Source organism: Falco biarmicus, chromosome 9, assembly GCF_023638135.1.
Source record: "Falco biarmicus isolate bFalBia1 chromosome 9, bFalBia1.pri, whole genome shotgun sequence".
NCBI lineage: Eukaryota > Metazoa > Chordata > Aves > Falconiformes > Falconidae > Falco > Falco biarmicus.
The window spans coordinates 36,087,224-36,106,256 of NC_079296.1; the positions used below are offsets into that span (position 1 = coordinate 36,087,224).

The 19,033-nt window shown below is 41.1% G+C and overlaps 2 protein-coding genes across 3 annotated transcripts in view; one reads left to right on the forward strand and one right to left on the reverse strand.

The window, feature by feature from the left end:
- FAM149B1 (family with sequence similarity 149 member B1) overlaps positions 1 to 7,405 on the reverse strand; it is a 19,890-nt gene extending 12,485 nt beyond the window's left edge. For both annotated transcript variants that reach the window (XM_056351044.1, XM_056351043.1), the window contains exons 1-8: positions 7,294 to 7,405; positions 6,151 to 6,255; positions 5,467 to 5,599; positions 4,331 to 4,473; positions 3,589 to 3,708; positions 2,832 to 2,999; positions 937 to 1,124; positions 534 to 664 (exon numbers count right to left, since the gene is read on the reverse strand). In XM_056351044.1, the coding sequence (XP_056207019.1) occupies positions 534 to 664; positions 937 to 1,124; positions 2,832 to 2,999; positions 3,589 to 3,708; positions 4,331 to 4,473; positions 5,467 to 5,599; positions 6,151 to 6,255; positions 7,294 to 7,343 (1,038 nt within the window). In that variant the 5' untranslated portion in view covers positions 7,344 to 7,405. The remainder of the gene's footprint in view (positions 1 to 533; positions 665 to 936; positions 1,125 to 2,831; positions 3,000 to 3,588; positions 3,709 to 4,330; positions 4,474 to 5,466; positions 5,600 to 6,150; positions 6,256 to 7,293) is intronic.
- Positions 7,403 to 18,682, forward strand: ECD (ecdysoneless cell cycle regulator). The gene is made up of 13 exons (XM_056351045.1): positions 7,403 to 7,653; positions 7,838 to 7,955; positions 8,103 to 8,190; positions 9,752 to 9,930; positions 10,677 to 10,869; positions 11,744 to 11,872; positions 12,354 to 12,479; positions 13,447 to 13,532; positions 14,321 to 14,427; positions 15,267 to 15,444; positions 16,809 to 16,876; positions 17,004 to 17,224; positions 17,807 to 18,682. The coding sequence occupies exons 1-13, from the start codon at positions 7,458 to 7,460 to the stop codon at positions 18,035 to 18,037; spliced, it is 1,920 nt and encodes a 639-aa protein (XP_056207020.1). The 5' UTR covers positions 7,403 to 7,457; the 3' UTR covers positions 18,038 to 18,682.
- Positions 18,683 to 19,033: the final 351 nt, after the last annotated feature.

The following is a 19,033-nucleotide window of genomic DNA, read 5'->3' on the forward strand; positions in this document are numbered from 1 at the left end:
AAACAAAGGAGAAAGAAATAAAAAGAATTAAGATGGAAAGAGATGAATTAAAATGAAATAAACAGGTAACACTTTGATGCTCACCACTTTAGGATCAAATCATCTAAAGCAGATTATATAGACAAATTCAGCATCTGAGAAAACAAACCTGTTTTACAACTGCACTGAAATTTTTCCTCCGTTGCCTGATGAGTTAACTATAGGTAAATTAGTGAGAGTGGATCTCACAGACATAATCCTTGATCTCAGAATTTAGTTCAAACATTATTAAAATACAGAAAGAACTACATCGTTAACGAAGTCACATCGTTGCCCAATACATATGTAAAATACTGTTTTGAAGAGAAAAGTAGGAACTAAAACTTGCAGCTGAGGAGTAACAGAACTTAAGTATCAGAAAGGACAGTCAGCATTCATACAAAATCCAAACTAGTTATGTATCTAAACAGTCCCCTGGCGTATTTGAATCTGTTTGCTTAGGTGACACTGTATTGATTCATCCCTACACAAAACAGCTGGCTAAAAATACTTACCAGATTTGATGTCACTGAGGGCATTTTAGCTTGTGGCACATGGGGTAATAACACTGGCAGAGGATCAAACTGCAAAGGGCTTCTGGCATCTGCTCTGATTGTTTCTACTGTTATGATGTTTTTCTCATCATCTATGCAAAGCAACAGAGAATCCCTGTCAATACAGACTACTGTCATTGCTATCTGCGGACAGTGCTATGAATCCAAATTTTTATAAAGACAGTCCTCTTGGATAGCAATCTCTGTTAAATCTTTTGAAGGCATGTCTCACACTGTTAGCAAAATAACCCTTTTTTCCCTGCCCTGAAGAGATTATTCCCACATACATCTCCCTCACTGCAGCCTTGCAAAATTAAGTAACTGAAATCCCCTTTTGAATCTTCAGTTTAATTGTGATCCTTACCAGAGGCTGACCCTTCCCAGTGTCTGCAGATTAATTCTTCCATGCAGCCCAGGACTTCACTCCACACATCATCAAACACAAATGTAAGCACAGAATCCTTCATGCAGGAATATGGAGAGATAGGAGGAAACCGCAATTTCCGTCTACCAGAGGACAATCCCATTTTCCTTTCATGCAACTCCTCCTCCCTGTAAAAATGTAAGCATCACCTGTACCATAAACACATTTTCTTTGTTTCCTATATTTTATTTAATAGGATTAAAATATCAGCTAAGGCTGCATTTCTGTTCTATTTTCTCTTAAACCGAAATAGGTCAAGGCAACTGGCTGAATAGCTTGAAGCCATTACTGCAGGAGAAGTTTCGTACTTATCACACAATATTGTTTTCTGGGAGCTGATAATTTAATAAACAGTAATATCAAGTAACAGTGTAATACTGAAAAAGGCAAGCTTCTGTGCATTGGGCACCTAACTTTTTTTTCTTCCAGAATCTACTTGTGACCTAAATGAGAAATGACTGAGACAATCACCTTATCACTGTACACCTTCGTTTCCCCATACAGAATGACTATAAATGATACTTCCTGAATAATACATCATTTACCAAGGAGATTAAAGTTCCATTAAAACTAAATATTCATAGTTACAGTGACATCTGTTCATCACATTGTTAGTTTCCGTATCTAACGTCACTACAAAACTCTGAGGACGAGAGAGAGGAATGTTACTACTCATGATTGTTTAATGCCACTCAGCCTGCTGCTCCAACAGCCAGAAGGTGTTCAGGGCCCAGGCTTAATTCAGTTTTAGACAATTAGATGTAATTTATGAGAGAGGAAAAAAAAACCCGCAGTCCACAGCAACAGGTGGACTTTGCTACTGACTTCCACAATACAAGAGATATTCTGAAGTGTGAAACCTGGAAGACAGCTGCTCAAAAAAGTTGACGTTCATCTGCCAATTGAAACTACAGAAGGAAGAAAACAATTTTGATACAAGCCCATTGATTATGGCTTTCATATCCGCTCCCTGAACTAGCACTTAACATCAAAAAAGCTACAAAAAAGGAAATACCACTAGAAAAAGCTATAATGCTTCTCCCATTATTTTACAGATCACAATATGGTTTGCTGCAGCCATGTCTCTCTGGCCCAGTCAAAGCAAACCACCTAGCAATGCGAATCTCACAGTTCATGCAGCTAAGTGGCTTTTTTTATTAAAACCAATTAAGCAATAAGCAACGGACAGTACCATCTAGAGTCCTTACCCAGGCCACGTGTTCACATGGATGGGTTGAATCAAGTAAAGGGTCAAAAAGAATTCTCTTTATGCCACCCTTAATCCTTTCTTCTGAAGATAAAAATAGTGGTAATGATTTCTTGGCAAGCATCAAATCCAAGTCTTAAATTACCACCGAAAATCTGGAAAGGTACAATTCCACCCAAAATGCTAGTACAAAACCGAATCAGCATGCTGCTAATGCATAACAAACAACAAGGACTTTGACTTAGTATACAAAATAAATGGCATTTAAACAAATATGCCAATACATAACAGGCTCTTAGTTATGATGGAATTAACTATTTAAACCAGGCACAAAAATGACTAGTATGAAAAATTACAAAATATTCATAAAAATAATATAGCAAAATAAACTTTTCTAGGAAATGGATTGGGAAAATTCCCAAAGCCCCAGCAACCTCAGGCTTTTGAAGGTTCTCTAGAAGATAGATATAAAAAAACCCCAACAAATTCATCAAATACTTTATCAACTAACATCAAAACCAAATACATACATATCTTAACAGCAGGAATTCCAGGACATTGGTAGTACTTGCTATCTTCAATTGTATTCAACTGAATTGTATCTTTTATTATTGTATTCAATACCTACACATCTCTGCGGTCAAATGCTAAATATTCCTCCATTATGCCTTCAGAGACAATTACTCCATCTCCTTCTTCGCTCTCTGGAGAACACAAGGTCGGAGACTTGGAACGGTCAGTCTTTTTGTGAACAGGAGTAACAGAAAGAGGTACCTTCTTGCCAAAAACACTAAATCTGAACAGGTGACAATTTTCAGAAAGCAGAAATGAAATAAGTTGTCATTCTATTTCAAATAGCAGCATCTGGTGAACTGAGAGACAACATGATAGTTAAGGCCAAGCAGCAGGGAGGCCAACAAATTATGCTTGACAGTTAAAACTCTTTTGGTTTGGGTATTTTTAATTCTTGCTAAGAAACTTCAGAAAAAAAATCAAAGATAATTAAAAACATTCTAAAACATTAAATAATAAAAGTAGTACTAATGTAGTGCTTTGTATTTTTGAAGTTCTATACAAATTTAATAGACAATTAACAGTAAAACCGGCTATAATACATACATATTCTTAAGAAGTCAGTATTTCTGCTTAGTGACTAGTTTACTGTGGTAAGCAACAAGCGCAGCTATGCAGTCTTGCTATTCTGAATGTACTACTTCTAGTTAAAAAGAAAAAAAACGAAACCAAAAAACAGTGTGCTGTGTTCAAAACTCAGCGTAACAGAAAGGAATTAGGCTTCACATTTTGAGAAGCCTTTCAATGCAGTTCACTGAGAACAAAATTACCTTCCTGCCTTGGTACGGTCTGGGTTAACCGCTGGTACTTACTCATTAGAATCTTTTTCTTGTGGTGAACTTACATCTGAAGAACCTAAACTGCCAGAAGGTGAACTTGAATACCATCCATACCCTTCATCTGTGGGGATCACTATCTGCTTCCCCACAACCCTGCCATGGCAAAAGCAAAAGATAAATAAATCAAAAAACATTGCAAGTGAGATTATTGAAGTGTGTGTAAGAACACGCAGCAGCAAATCCTAAAAATTCTGTTGAGAAGTTATGTGATTTTCTTAGTGACAGTTAAACGTGGTTTCAGTTGTTTTCCCTAGTACAGGCTGCTTCAAGTCAGGTAGATACATTTAAGAAAATTTTGCTTGGTTTTTATGTTCTGTTTATCATAATACTTTTGAACATGGACAAAACTGTTCAAGTCCACATAATGAAGATTTAAAATTGAAATTTCCAGATACCCATAAGAACTGCTGAACTAGGGTAGGAGGATTTTTAAATTATTCTAAGCACCTGTCTTTTAGCTCTACCGTACATCTTTTCTAAGAGAATTTTGCTATGTTAAAGCCAAGTCAGCTGCAAATAGCAATGATCCTCTGGTAAGGAACCAAATGTGACATTGCAGAATGTTTATTAACAACAATGAATGGCAGGTAGATTACCAAAGTGATCTTTTTATCTCTATCACCTTGCTACTTATGCTGTTTTAAAAGCAACTGTTTCCATCCCTACCCTTTTATAACCTTATGATGGTACTAGCATTAGCCTATTAATAAAATACCTGAGATGAGGAAAGTTGGATGTCCACTGGTGGCATTCTTCCCGCAGTCCCTCAACATGCGCATTTTCTTTCTGCTCATAGAGGAGCTCATCAATCTGCCTGAACATTTGCTGAACTTGTTGTGTGGCAGCTTTATCAAATTCCTAGAAAGGGAAGGTATTCAATAAATACCTAGTGAACAGCATTCAGTGGGTTTAATTGGGGTTTTTTTATATAATTGAAAAAGACAACTATTTGTCAGTCCCAGCTCAGCAGGACTGATTCAAACAGTTATATTTCTTTTTCACAGAAAGACATCAACTTTAAATAATTCGCCCCCGGAGACAATGCAGACTGCTGTTAAGACCAGCGGTAGCTACAGAGAAAGCTTACATTGACACAACAGAAAAACTATTAAACCATTCTGAAATATCTGTACTATTGTATTAAGTTAAAGACATAGTAATTTACACAAAAGAAATCAGAACAGGAAGGATACAATTCAGTGACATTTTAATGAAATCGAAAATTTGTTGCTTGCAAAGTCCATAGGCAACAGCAAAACAAAAAGCAATGCAGGCTGGTGTGAAAGACTGAAAGTGAAGGATGTTCAGGGCCTTTGCTACATGGTTCTCATGTAGTTAGAAAATGGGGTCAGTTCCTGTGTAATTTAAATCTAAACAGTTCCATCTCACCTCACAGAAAGCAACTGCACACTTTGTATTGGTAGGTGGAGAATAAAACATACTTCTAAATGAAAATAATGTTTTAGGGGCTTACTATATTTTGAGAAACTTACAAGTATGCAGAAGTTTGATAAACTCATGCCACATGTCTGCAAGTCATCCACTCATGTTTGGGATTCCAAGCTAACGGCATTTATTATGTTGTATACACTTACGCATTAAATGATTTTAATTTCCAAAATTTTAGGTGGAAATGCAGAATATCAAGTAATATCAGCCTGATAGGTTTTGATTGGATAGAAAGGAAAGAGGAGGAAGATGCTCCTTCTGGGATGTTTCATGATGTTCGCTATCTTGATCTACTGACAGATCCCATCTTCATTTTTATCCTGAAATGTATTTGCAATGGTAATACAAATGTCTTTCTATTCACTGTGCTAGATTCGGCTTGGATGATTCTATTCTACTCACATCATAGCCCCAAGAGAAGACTGAGCTGTCTTCGGTGGAAGTGTCAGCGTAACTCTGACCAGCAGAACCTGAATTCCCATCATCAGCTGGAGTAACAGAAGGGTAATCTGACTCCTTCCAGATTTCAGACTCCCTGAAATGCACACGTTGAGGAAAAGGAGGAAGAAAAAAACCCAAACAATACACAATGAGAAATAAAGTGGGTAAGTACTTTTCTTTCTGTACAAAAAAAAGTATAGATATAGCAATAACAGACTTCATAGCGTGAATATTTACTTCAGAGGCATTTAAGCAGAAGCTATAGTGCACAAGTAATTATAACAACTGTAATGCCTAGTAATCTCCATGATGTAGGAAGTCTAGAGGTCAAGCAAAACATAGATTTTCCAAAAATTATCTCAGCTAAACTGCAGACTATTTCTAGTCCCACCACTCAGGAATTATTTTTATCTTCTCTCCTCTTGTTTCTGCTTTAAAATTAGATGACCCAGGCTACTTGGGATCTGGGAACAGAACATGGCTACACACTTTTTTATTATTTCCAAAATAGAAAGGACATGTTCTGCAATGATATAGTTCTGAGGTAAAGCCTACCAACTGCGTCACTTCTGTAAAGATAACACAAAGGTGCCTGGGTTTGCCACTATCTCCAGACAAAGATTCGTTTTATGTTATGACAAATACCTTGAGATCTTGCCATAGTTTTCAGCCGTGAGCACGGCTGGGCACACCTCAGCTCGTGGTTCTGGTGGCGGATGATGCCGCAAGGCATGTTTTGGAAGTCCTTTTCTGAAACAAGTGGAACTTGACATTACTTACAAGAATACACATCTACAGAGTCCTCGCGTTTTAAAGGTTTGGGGTGTTTTCTGCTTTTCAATGAATGTACTAATTTGCATACCACAGCTCATCAGTTATTATTGGAAGGCTAATGCTTGTTACCAAAGCTTTAGAATTAAGGTATTAAAACTGACTCCAGGCTAAACACGGAGTTACAGGTCTTTGCTTAGAAATCGGCGTCTTCCTTTAAACTTAAAACGTAGTTGTGACTTGGTCTGCAGCTCTCTGGAAGCAGATCCAAGGTCATCATCCCTGTAGGAGACTTCTAATCAAACAGAAGAAGAGTAGCCACCAAAGTGGGCACAGGCGAGTTAGGAGAAATAGTGTTGGATCGATTTTTGTTTTCAGTTTAGATAGCTAAGAAAGTGGGTCAAGAGAAGTCAGAGCAGCGGGAGGCAGGGAGAGGAGTGCCAGTACAGGAGCACCAGCCCGGAGAGCCCTGGGATGAAGCCGCCGCTCTGCTGCCACGGCGGCTCGGGGGGGGGGGGGGGGGGGGGGAAGGCGACAGGGTCAGACGAGGCCACAGCCCAGCTGCCAGAGCCGGAGCGTTTGCTTAAACCTCTCGCCTCGCCCTGCACAGCGCCTGCACGGCCGCTGCCTCTCGGGCTCAAAAAAATCAAAGAGCCCGACACAGACCCCAAGCGCTGCGCAGGGCTCACTCGCGTTCCCGTCACGCCCGCGTCCCTCAAGCGGCAGCGCCACGCTCGCCCGCCGCCTCGGGCGCCAGCCCGCCACCGCCGCTGCCCTCACGCCGGCCGCAGCCCCCGCACAGGCCTCCGCCCCCCACCCCGCAGCTACACGTTAAACGCGGCCGCCCCGCCCGGGGACACGCGGTGACCCGGGCCCCGTCTCGCCATGGGGCCCGGCTTTCGGGCTGAAGAGGGATGCGGGCGGGCAGGCCCGAGCGCGGGGATGGAGCGGGAGCGCGGCCCGAGCGGGGCGGCGGGGGCCGGGACGGCGGGGCCAGGGGAGGCGGCGGCGACTCACATCTCCGGGGCGCCGGGGGGCACCGGCTTCCGCGCGTATCGCGAGATCATCCTCAGCCGCGCCGCGCCGCCGCCGCCCGCCGCCGGGCCGCCGCTGCCGCCATACCGCCGCCCCACCCCCGGGGAGGCGGGGCGTCACCGCCCGGCCCGGCCCGGCCCGGCGCCATGGAGGGGATCGGGCGGGCCGCGCCGGCGGAGGACACTGTGCGCTACCGTTTCTTTGCGGCGGCGGCGGCGGGGTCGGGCGGCGAAGCGCTGTTGCGCCGCTGTGCCGAGGCGATCGTGGTGCGATTCGCGCCGCTTCTGGCCTCCTATATCTGGCAGCGGCAGCCGTTCCGCCTGCGTTACCTGCCGCCGCGGGGTGAGCGGGGGACACTGCGGGCCCGGGCGGGCGGGGAGCGGGGCCGCCTGAGGAGGGGCCCGGGCGGGCGGGGAGCGGGGCCGCCTGAGGAGGGGCCCGGGCGGGCGGGCGGGCGGTGAGCGGCGCCACCTGAGGGGGAGCCCGGCGGGACGCTGAGCTGCCTCTTCTCTCTGCCCCCGGCCAGGCGACACCCCGGCGCACATCGGCGGCACCACGGCGTTCGGGGATAACGTGGAGGACGAGTGGTTCATCGTCTACCTCGTGCGGGAGATCACCAGGGCGTTCCCGGGGCTGGCGGGCAGGTAACGGGCCCGCTGAGGCGCGGTCCCCGGCGGGGGCTGGCGGGGTTCGGGTCTTAATGTTAAAAAAACGGGGGTCGTGAGTACAGAGCGTGCGTTGCTGTGCTGCGGGGGCCGCCCTTGGTAAGAGACCGGTTTCTCCTTGGCCAGGGTCGATGACAACGATGGGGAGTTTCTCTTGATCGAAGCTGCAGATTTTCTTCCGAAGTGGCTGAATCCTGAGAACAGTGACAACAGGGTGAGTGAGACGGCCGTACCCATCGGCAGGAGGCTTACAGTGGCCTTTTGCTTGCCAGCTGGAGTTTTCTCTTGCCCCCAGTCTAGCCGAGTGGTCTGACTGGCCACAGAAAATCCAGAGTGCTGTCTGTCCCTTACTAGTGCAGAAACTTCTGGTCAGGGCTCAAGACCTGGCTTAATTAACAGCATGGGGTTTTTTTCAGCACACTTTGTTTTCATTCTGGTTTCAATGAGCTACTTTATGCTTGCTGTAGATGTTGAATGAGAGACTTCACCACTGGAAACCTCTGATACTTGACTCTGGTCTGTGTTGTCTTGCAGGATGCTGTGTAGAGTGAGTGTGTCCAGCGAAACTGCTGTAGGGATATCTGGAAATTGTTACAGATAGCAAGTGGTTCTTCTAGAATTGGTTTGTTGATGTAAGGAAGAAAGAGAAAGTTCTTAAATGTTTTTATACTAGTGGCAAGACATTCATATGGAGACTGCAAACCTGTCTTCTAGGCTGTGAGTCTGCAGTGTTCAGCTAGATCTGACGCTTGCATGTAAATCATTCTTGAAGATTTGTTCCTTAATGCAGAGCTAACTGAAGTTTTAAAAACTTGCTACTCATGGTGGCAGATGTGAAGGCAGTGAAGCTGTTGTGCTATTGATTGATCTGTAAAATCAGTAAGTTTGGCCAGCTTTCCATTTTCTAAGTTACTGGAGTACAAGGGAAGCTTGGATAACATGGCAACTATGGAATGTATTTGGCAGTGTAGTACAAACGTACCATATCAGTCTCCTTAAGGACCACTCTTGGGTCCACCTGAACTTTCTAGCTCTGCTATAGCCGCTTGAATTTTTTCTACCATATTCTCGAGTGCTCAGGCATGAGGGTTTGTTGCCCAAAACTAGAGTGTTGGTGACTCTACAAGGAGACACACTGGGTCTGGCATAGGTGAATTAGTGAGTGGACTCCTTCCCCTGCAATCTGCTGCCAGATCGCCTTGCTGTGGGTGATTGCTGGTAGTTAAGTCGCTGAATTTGTTGGCAGTGGGTTTAAAAGAAAAGGGGTGGAGCATCACAGAAGAATTAATTGCAAACCTGTATCTGGACTATCAGGGCCATATTTTCCTTCCGTCTGAGGGGACAGAGTGAGGGAGTTGATGTTACATTCACTCCTTCTCTTAGGTTCGGGAACCAACAGAGGTCATGTATCTGAAATAATGCTTTTTAGTCCCTGTCCTATTCTTCAGCAGTTAGGTTATGCTGTCTAATTCTTCTGAAGCAAATCTCTAGTTGAATAGAAGCTTTTGGTGTTACTGTTATTAAGGAAACAAGATATTTGACCAAATGTTGCAGTTAAAATGGGGCTTTTTATTTACTAGTTGGGTCGTGGTCTCTAGCATCTCTACTTCTTCCCCCATTTAACAGAAATGACACTGTTTCCTCTGTTATTTCTCTATTTGTACTTCAGTATTCTCTGTGTTTAAACAAATGCATTCGTATATGCAATTATATTTTGCATTGCTTAGTGTGTGACTGTTCTTACCCTGTCTGATGAGCTTGTTACTATCTGCCAGGTGTTCTTTTACAAAGGAGAGCTGCACATCATTCCATTGTCAGATACTGATGAACAGGAATGCGACCTATCTGTTCCCAGTCCAACAATCTCGCAGGCGTTAACTCTGTTATCCACCCGTTCGGAGGAGTTCTTGGCTGCGGAACCCATTAGAACAGCAGTGTATAAACGCATCAGTGGGTATGTGGGTGTTTTATTTTGGTCTTCCGCAACAGTGAGTTTTGATTCTAGGCTGTCTGGGGTACTTGTATTCAGTCATTTTCCTGTTAGATGTGATGAAGTTGCTTCCTTTTCAGAAAGCACCAGCTGGAAGTGGGTTTTTTTTTGGCATTCTAAAGAGGGGGACCAGTGTCCTGTAGGCTGTACTGTGATATGGGGGCTCTGAAAGTGGTTCACTGCTATGATGCCACACCTGACAATGACAAGGGTTATTCTTCCTTCATATCCTTCTTGTACTGAAAAATTTGAAAGTTCTGTGAGCCTTTAGGAGCCCTTCTCAGGGGCAGAAAGAGGACTCTGAGCTAAAATGTAGAATCAGCATGCTTTTCAGAGCGTCAGCTTGTCACAGGTGTGTTCGGCACTGTACATTATTTTTTTGCAAGGATTTAACAGCGTGAGCCAGATGACTTCCGCACTTGGTGTGGTAAAGGGCACTGTATAGCTGGATTAGTCAGGTTCATAGTGATTCATCTTACCAATGTGGGGATTAAATTTTATTAGCCGTGCATATTCATATATATATATATAAAAACATATTCTAGGTGTTAGATTAGCTGAGTTTTAGCTTTAGTTTAGAATAATCTTCTGGCACTTGGCCCATAATATAGTTTAATATCAAAGTGAAAATGGGAATAATAACTAAAAAGGAGTGGTTTGGGCTTGCAGTACACTTAATGCATGCACTGTGTTGCTATTGTATGATACAGGTATCCTGAGAAAATTCAGGCCTCGTTCCACAGAGCCCACTGCTACCTTCCGGCAGGCATTGCGGCAGTGCTGAGGCAGCGCCCTTCGCTGGTGGCTGCGGCAGTCCAGGCCTTTTACCTTCGTGATCCTGTAGATTTACGAGCCTGTCGCTCTTTTCAAACTTTCCCTCCAGACAAGCGTGTGATGACTGTAGTAAGTGATCCTTCTAATGTAACTTGTCACTTAATTAGGTTCTGTAACTGATGGATGTTCTGTGGTCAAGTGACAAAAATACATGGATTTAATTTGTAAAACAGCATGTTTTCTGATTCGTTTCTTTGTTTCGATGCTAGGCATGATTTTTCAGTTCGTTACGCTAATAGCTTTTCTGCTTTCAGGTTGACATGGCTAGACTTTCAAATGGCTGATCATGAGAAAAGTGTTTCTGAAATCAGAGGTTACTCCTTTGCTGAAACGCTTGCAAAATAAATTGATCCAGTTCTGTGATCAGAGCAGTTTGACAGCACTGCTACCTAACATAAGGAGTTGCTTACTACCCCTAGCTGTTCATTCCAAGGCTTTTCACCTTCTCAGCTGTGCTTACACAGCTCTGTGAAAGCTATTTTATGAAGTGTTTTATGAGCATTGTCCAAGCAGTGTTGTACCTGGTATGTTTGCGTTACAGAGTCATACTCCTGGACTCCTGAAAATAAGCTTTGGAGTCACATTTTAGACTTCTAGACTGTTTCTGAAATCTCAAATTTTGTTTCATTAATTGAAAAGAGCCCTTAGATTTTTCAAAATATACCTTGTTGGCATGAATACTGAAAATTTTTCCTAATATATGTAGACTGAAGGAAGTTCATGTTTATTTAGAGATGTCAACTTGGAATATACTTTGTAAGATCTGAAAAGCAAACATATCTTGGGCAAGTGTATCTAAGATGTATTTTGAATATTATCTCAGGTGTGGTCTGTAATATGGGTTCTTTAAAACAAAGTTTAGATGTGAGTGGTGGAAAATTGATGCCTGTACACGACACAGTCACGCTGCAGTGAATGTGTTTTTTTGCTCTGGCTTTTTCAGGTCACTTTCACGAAGTGTTTATATGCACAACTGATGCAGCAGAAGTTTGTTCCAGATAGACGCAGTGGATATACACTGCCCCTTCCATCTCACCCTCAATACAAAGCCTATGAACTGGGCATGAAACTGGTAGTTATTTGTTATGTGTTTTTTACTTAGATCGCTTGTTTACATATGTCTGAGAAATTACTCTTTTCTTCTAAGTCTGCTAGTACAGAAAAATGTGAGCAAATTCACAATTACATTTTTCTGGAAGTACAGTGCCATGGGAGATTTCTTTTACAGAATGGAGCACTCCTGTACTTCCATAGATCATGAATACAGGTAGAGTGAGTCTTCGTGCTTATGTGACGAGTAGCTTGTGCATTATAGATCTGTCTAGATTGCTTTGCCCATGTAGAGAAACTTTGCACAGTCAAAATGATCCGTTATTGTTGTAGAAAGACAGATTCCAACTTCCAAAGCAAAATACTACTAGCTGACTTAGAGTTGGGCACCTGCTTCTCAAATGGCAGCATCAGGAGCTGAATGATTGTTTTTTATGCAGTCATTTAAAAGTGCACTTAAATTTGTCACATCTTGAGAACCTCTTGTTGCATCTCTTGTACAGGCTCATGGCTTTGAAATTTTGTGTTCCAAGTGCAGTAAAGTATCTCCCGATTCCAAGAGAGCTGTGTTAAGTGGTCCTTTGTGGGAGAGATTCCTCAGGAGCCTGAAGGAAAAAAAATATTTCAAGGTGAATTTGTGTGTGTGTGTACACGCATTTGTGCATGCATGTGTGTGTCTTTTCAACGTTCCAGGAAAAACATGTTTTAGCTCTTGAACTTGCGTAAGTAGTTACAGCAGGGCAAGAAATCTAATGCTTCTGTCTATGGAAAATGCATTAACATCTTTAAAGGAGATAATGTGCAGTTTGTTCCCCTTTGAAATGAATGTATTTCTTTTGGAAATTAAAAAGGAAAAAGGATTTGGGGATGAACTCATACATATAAAGGAAGGGGAGATACAGTAAGATAAAGGAAACCACAATACTGTTGTGTGACAGTGTAACTCTTTTTCAGTGTTTCACATATCATTGGCATGCGTCTAGAATTAAATAGGCTTAAAGATACATAGTAACACCCATGGACCCATTTGGGCCCATGTAAGCATATTTTTTGTTTCTGTGGGTTTGGTGGCTTTTGTTTTCTATGTTTGGGTGGGTTTTTTTTAAAGAGGCTGTTGACTTCTTATTTGAAGCTTATAAATTTGACTTAAATTGATTATTTATTTGAAGATTACAAAATTGGACAATTAATGTCTTTTAAATATAGGAAAAAGGGAGTATTCTTACAGTGTTGCAATGTCACTTCTGTGGATAATTCCCAGACAGCAAGAGATTCATTCACAGTGTCTGTGCAATTGTAACCTGGGCACGGTAAATCCACCGTGTTGTGGGATTCCTTGTATTGTCTTTGATTGGTTTTAGTGTACACCGTATGGTATTGCAGGATAAGGCTTCAATTCATATTTGACTGTGGAAACACCTTATGCCCATTTGCTATATTTTGTTCCAAGTATACGTGGTAAAGCAGTATTACTTGTTTTGCTTTTCTCAGCACTAAATTTCTAGGTGACAAATAGTCATTGTTGTGAAGCCTGACTGTGAAAAGGAAGGGGAGGGAGAATAGTTTAGATTCATGCTGGTGACTTGCATTGAACAGGGAGAAATGGAAGGATCTGCTAAGTACTTGGACCTGTTGCACATGGCAGAAGATTACTTCCAGCAATCTGTTACCAAGCCAGAAAGGTAAGAACTACTTGAAATTGATTAGTAATCGTACACTGTACCTACAAGTACTTTAACTTATGTTCAGGTTTTTTGTAACAAGTATTAAAAAAGGTATTTTCTCCATTGTAAACTTAACGTCAGTGCTGTGGCTAGGACATATGGGTATTAATTCTTCTAGATTACTCTCTACTAGCAGAAGTTACTGCTTGAGTAACTGTTTATCTTGTTTTTTGTGAAATGCTGAGCTATTCAAAGTGGGTTAAGTGGTGACTGAAAAGCATCATTTTCTTGGTTGGCTATAGAAAGTGTATAAAAGTTTCACTGAAAAGCAATCCCAGTGAATAATAAATATGGAGTAATCTATCTCCTTTACTCAAGACAGGCAGCTGGCTGTAGATTTCTCCAAAAGATCAGATCCAAAAAATAAATCATTACAAAAACATCTGAGGGTTTGCCAGCTCATAATATCTTGACTGTAAGTTGCTCGAGTTTCCAGTCTGTGCTGTTTGGGAACTGGCAATCATAATTTACCAAGAGAAAATAAATAGGAAGAACAAAGGAAACCTGAGAAATGGGCTTGGGAGCCATCAACAAGGAATTACAGTAATTGCCTGTGTCTTGTTTTGGCTAATTCTGTCTGTATCATGGTCTGGTACTTTCCCCAGATTCAGTTATCTTTTTTACATGTTTGCATAGAAGGAATAATGAGGAATTTGAGTGGAAACCTGCATGTCAAGTGTGTGATGCCACTGGCATTGTAATGCTAGTAAAAATCCATTTCAGTAAATTGAATTTTCTTCTTCTAGCTCTGTTGAAGTAAGCCCAGGTGATGAAATCTTGACATTGCTACAGGCAACAACCATTGATTTGAAGGAATTTGAGAGAGAAGCAGCTTGTCTTCCTCCAGAGGATGGTGAGTAGTATAAGGGGGGTGGACTATTCCTATCACAAATGATTACAGGTTGGGAGGGGAGGGTGAATGTTCACAGCACTGTACTGGTCTCTCTGCTTAGTTTGTCTCCTATCCTATGACTGCTAGAGGTGCCATCACTTAAGATTGAGGCAGCTACTTCATTTGTATTAAGCAGCAAAACCTGAGGCTGTGAATTTACAAGATACACAATGCAGTTTCTGATTTGATACCACAAGATCAGGAACACCATGCACACTGACACCAGATCCAGTGCTTTGTGTCAGCTGTCTACCAGGCAGAAAGTATTTGAGCGTTTTATAATAATAAACCAATTCCAGTACTGACAATAGAAAGTTAAGTTACGGTCTGGTCTACTCTGATGGCCAGTATATAATAGGGGTTTTTTTCACTCATTTGGTGGCAATGTAGTTGTTGCCAGTGTGCAGTACAGGTCATGTCTGTGTTTCTGAATGATGCAGTAGCACACAAATTCAACATTTAATGTTAATGATCATAGTCAAAGGTTGGATCGGCTCTCCCTTTATAGTGTAAGCCTTCTCTTCCTTCATTTAGTGGCAGAAGGATTATATGTGACTAGAACAGTATCTGCTTGTTTGAAGCTGCTTATAAAGCAGAGTTTTAAAGTAGTAAAATGAAATCTGAACTCTCTTTTTCTCAGCCTCTCACTGCCTTAGACCCTTTTTTATCCAGTATCAGCATGAAAATTTAATAGTCAAAAATAAGCTACAAAATGCTAGCAGTACTCTCAACTGTCTGGATTGGGCCTTGTGGGCAAACAGACTTGTGCAGAATAACAAACGTGTCCTATATTCTTTCAGATGACAGTTGGCTGGAGATTACACCAGGTGATCTAGATAAGTTGCTGAAGGAGGCAAGAAATGAGTCCCTTCTTTCCTCAAATGAGGAAGAGCAGAAATACGACTTGGAAGCAGTTGCTGAAAGTATGAAGGCTTTTGTATCCAAAGTCTCAACACATGAAGGAGCAGAAATGCCATGGTAGTAGTAATTTTAAGTTTGGTATCTGTTGTAGAATGTGTTTTCATTCTGCTGCAGCCCTTTGGTTGATTTCATAATGCAGAGAATCAAAGTCTGTAAATGTTCTACTTGACAGGTCCGAAACAAACCCATGGTAGTCGTGAATATGTGGTTGCTTTTAAACCCACTTGGTGACCACTGTGACTGTGCAGGTAAAAGTGCTGGAAGTTGCGCTCATTTCCAGCACTCTTACTTAGTTTGGTTTTGTGATACTAAAAAATTTTTAACCTTTTTAAGGTTACTTTTTAAGGCTTACTATTGTTTGTTACCGGAGTTCTTAGTACTGTTACTAAAATGTACATCTCAAGTTAGTTGGCGCTGAAGTTTTTCTGCCATGGCAGACTATTCAGACTGCTAGGATTCTGCTGATGAGGCTGTGCAGAAGCAAAAATGAAACTTAAGTTGAGGGAATCTCTCTGTGAATTAAGCCTGTTGATTTTTGGGGTACAGCTGTACTTAGATTTCCTGTAGATTAATATTTTGAATATACTAGGCCTGTTTTTGCACTACTGAAGTACATACTATATGCCTAGAAGCGGGAGAAAAGAATCACTGTGGATCCCTCTCATTGTTGCCAACAGTAGAAGAAGAGTGCTAACTGAAGATACTTAAGTATTTAGACAACAGCAGAATGCCACTAGATGAATTGTTGGGAGTTAAATAAGTGTGTGAGAATGTTGTGGGGACAGGCCTTTAATTTAAAAAAGAAAGGTGATAGCCTAATGTCCAGGTTCTTTCTAATAGCTTTAATATTGAGAAAATAATGCTGCGTAAGCTGTATGAAGAGTATAAGCGTCAGCTCTCTTTATGCTCTTAACTGTTTGATCCCTTTTATATAATGCTGAAGTCAATGTCTGAGTTGTACCGTAGGTTTTCTCGGTTAATTAACAAAGAAAAAAACAAACCCCAACACATAAAAAAAGCAAACCACTGAGCCTTAAGAGAGACCAGAATGAAGCCTTTAGTGTTCTTTCTAGGCAGGAGACCTCAGATTCTTAACTTTTAAAATCTTTTTTTAAGGTCTAACGCCACCACTTTGTTCAGAAGGGTTTAGGCATGCTTATTTTGGCTGTCTTCAGTGCAACTTTTGTTTGACCATGACAAACAATTAACATTGTTGGGTTTATTTTCCCTTTCATGCCAGGAATTCCTCCATTTGCTGTTCTAATTTGTGCAGGTGTCAGACTTCTAAACACTTCCAAGACCGTTAGTTCAGACGTCCCAACTTTAATCTAGGCTTGAGTGAAATCAGTATGCCGTATGGCGTTTTCAGGCTTATGCACGGATAAAAGCTTTATTTATTTAAAAATATTTTTATATTTCAGGTCATCTGATGAATCCCATGTTACCTTTGATGTAGATTCTTTTACAAAAGCATTAGACAGAATTTTAGGTGAGATTGCTTCTTTGTTTCTTTTGTCAAACTGTCACTTGGTTATTTAGCTTCCCTGGGTCTTCTGATCACCAGTGGCACTGTGCTGATACATTTGCGATCTGTACTGACACAAAATAATACATAGGGGTGGACTCAGAAGAGCTGGATTCTGATGATCTGGATGAAGAGGAGGAGTTTGATTTCTCAGATGAAGATGATGAAGGCTTAGATGCTGAAAGTGAAAGACAAGACCAGGAGGTGTCACCTAATGAGCTTATAGGCAGTCTCAAGTCATACATGAATGAGATGGACCGTGAACTGGCACATACCAGTGTTGGTAAGAGTTTCACCATGCAAAAGAAGGGGGTAAGTATACCTTGAGTTCTAGTTCATAGCATAATAGTTTTAAAAGTTTTAGTAGGAAAGAGGAAATATGCTAAAGTGGTCGTTCTGAGTAAGATGATGAAAAAGTTCTGTCTTCTAGTCATGTGTTAACTAATTAAAAAATTCTATGTGCAAGCAAAATGTGCTGTGGTTGCACCATGGTATCTTTTTTTTTAAACAAAAAGTTATCTAAGCATTAACTTGCACATCATTTCCAAGACTTAGCTTTATTTTTTTACTCTTGTTTTAGTAGTGAGGCAAGCAGCTGCAGCTTGACTTCATGAGTTCCTGTAGTAGATTACTGCCATAGCAAGCTGAGCCAGGACTCAGTAACCCTCTCTGTCCTCTTGGAACTTACTCTGTGTAATGGAAAGTGATGATTTTTAACTGGCATAAGCATTTGGTGACTAAATTTGTGTCTGTCAAAACAGTGTAGAATGTAGTGAACTTTGTTGGCTGCAGAACTGTTTCCTTGTTTATTTTGTCTTGTGGTTTGTCTTTTTTTTTTTTAAAAAAAAAAAAGGGTTTATGTGATATAATTTTTTTTCTTTATACTTACTGTAGGCAAGTTCTGCTAAAGCAGCTATGTCGCAGAGTGTTGGCCCTGATTCTGGAACAGAAGATACTGAGTTGACACCAGTTGATGTGGATATGAACCTAGTAGCTAACCTGCTTGAATCCTATAGTGCTCAGTCTGGACTGGCAGGACCCACCTCTAACATTTTACAGAGCATGGGGGTGCATTTACCTGAAAATGCAGATCATACTGGCTCAAACAATCGAGCAACAGAATAAGACTGGCTTAATTCAGAAGACATGGCTGACTAAAAAAATGAAGCACAGGAAAACTAGCAGTATTTGGAAGAAGAGACAAAAGGTTTGAATTTTATAGGATTTTATGCATTAGTTATGTGTGACTTCAAAGATGCAAAGTGAATTTATCTGCAAAAGCCATCTGTTTGGATACTATCTTGGATAGAAATCAGATTTTTCCAGTGGTAGCATGCTTTCAGAAAACTGAAAAATGATGATGTGACTTGAATGAAACTTTTAGTACTAAACCTGTCTTAAATTTTTCATAACAATGATCCAATTTGCCATATTTCTAAAATGTGCTTTTAACCATAACTAGGTGGTTTCAGTATCTTGGAAAGCAGTTCATGTTCTGAAAATGCTGCTGCCTTCAGGGGGAGATAGAGGAATACTGTGTTATAGGAACAGTGTTCTCGTGCGGATTTGGAAACCCTGGTTAAATGTTCAGCAAGGAATTAATAGCTCTTCCAAAAGTACAATGCTTCATTGTAAGAACTTCTGATAAATACTGTAAGAATATGTTCTTTATTAACCAAGAGGATTTGAAGAGTAATTGGACTGAATATGTAAATATTGGCTATAAGTATTTTTAAAACTTGTTTAAATAAAAGCAAAAATACAACTTGATTACTGCAAAGTTTTGTTGGGTTTTTTCTTTTAAGGTATGCATAACTTCCTGAGGGCAGTATCGGAAGCATTTTCATAATCGGGCATTTTTTGAGTTCCGTTATTGCCAAATGTTGGTATCGTGCCAGCAGTAGCTGTATATGATCCCAGTCTGAAGAGTTTTGGTTTGGTTTCCAGTGAAAATGTAGCTAGAAGGTGTTCAGCATGTTGCTTTCACATAGAATGAAAAATCTATTCTAGATATGAAGACTTAGTTGTAACAAGATAAATTTGAAACAAAATATGCAGAAATTCTTGATTTACAGACAGCAGGAGCACAGTTCTGTCAATTCTGAATAGGTTTCTACAAGT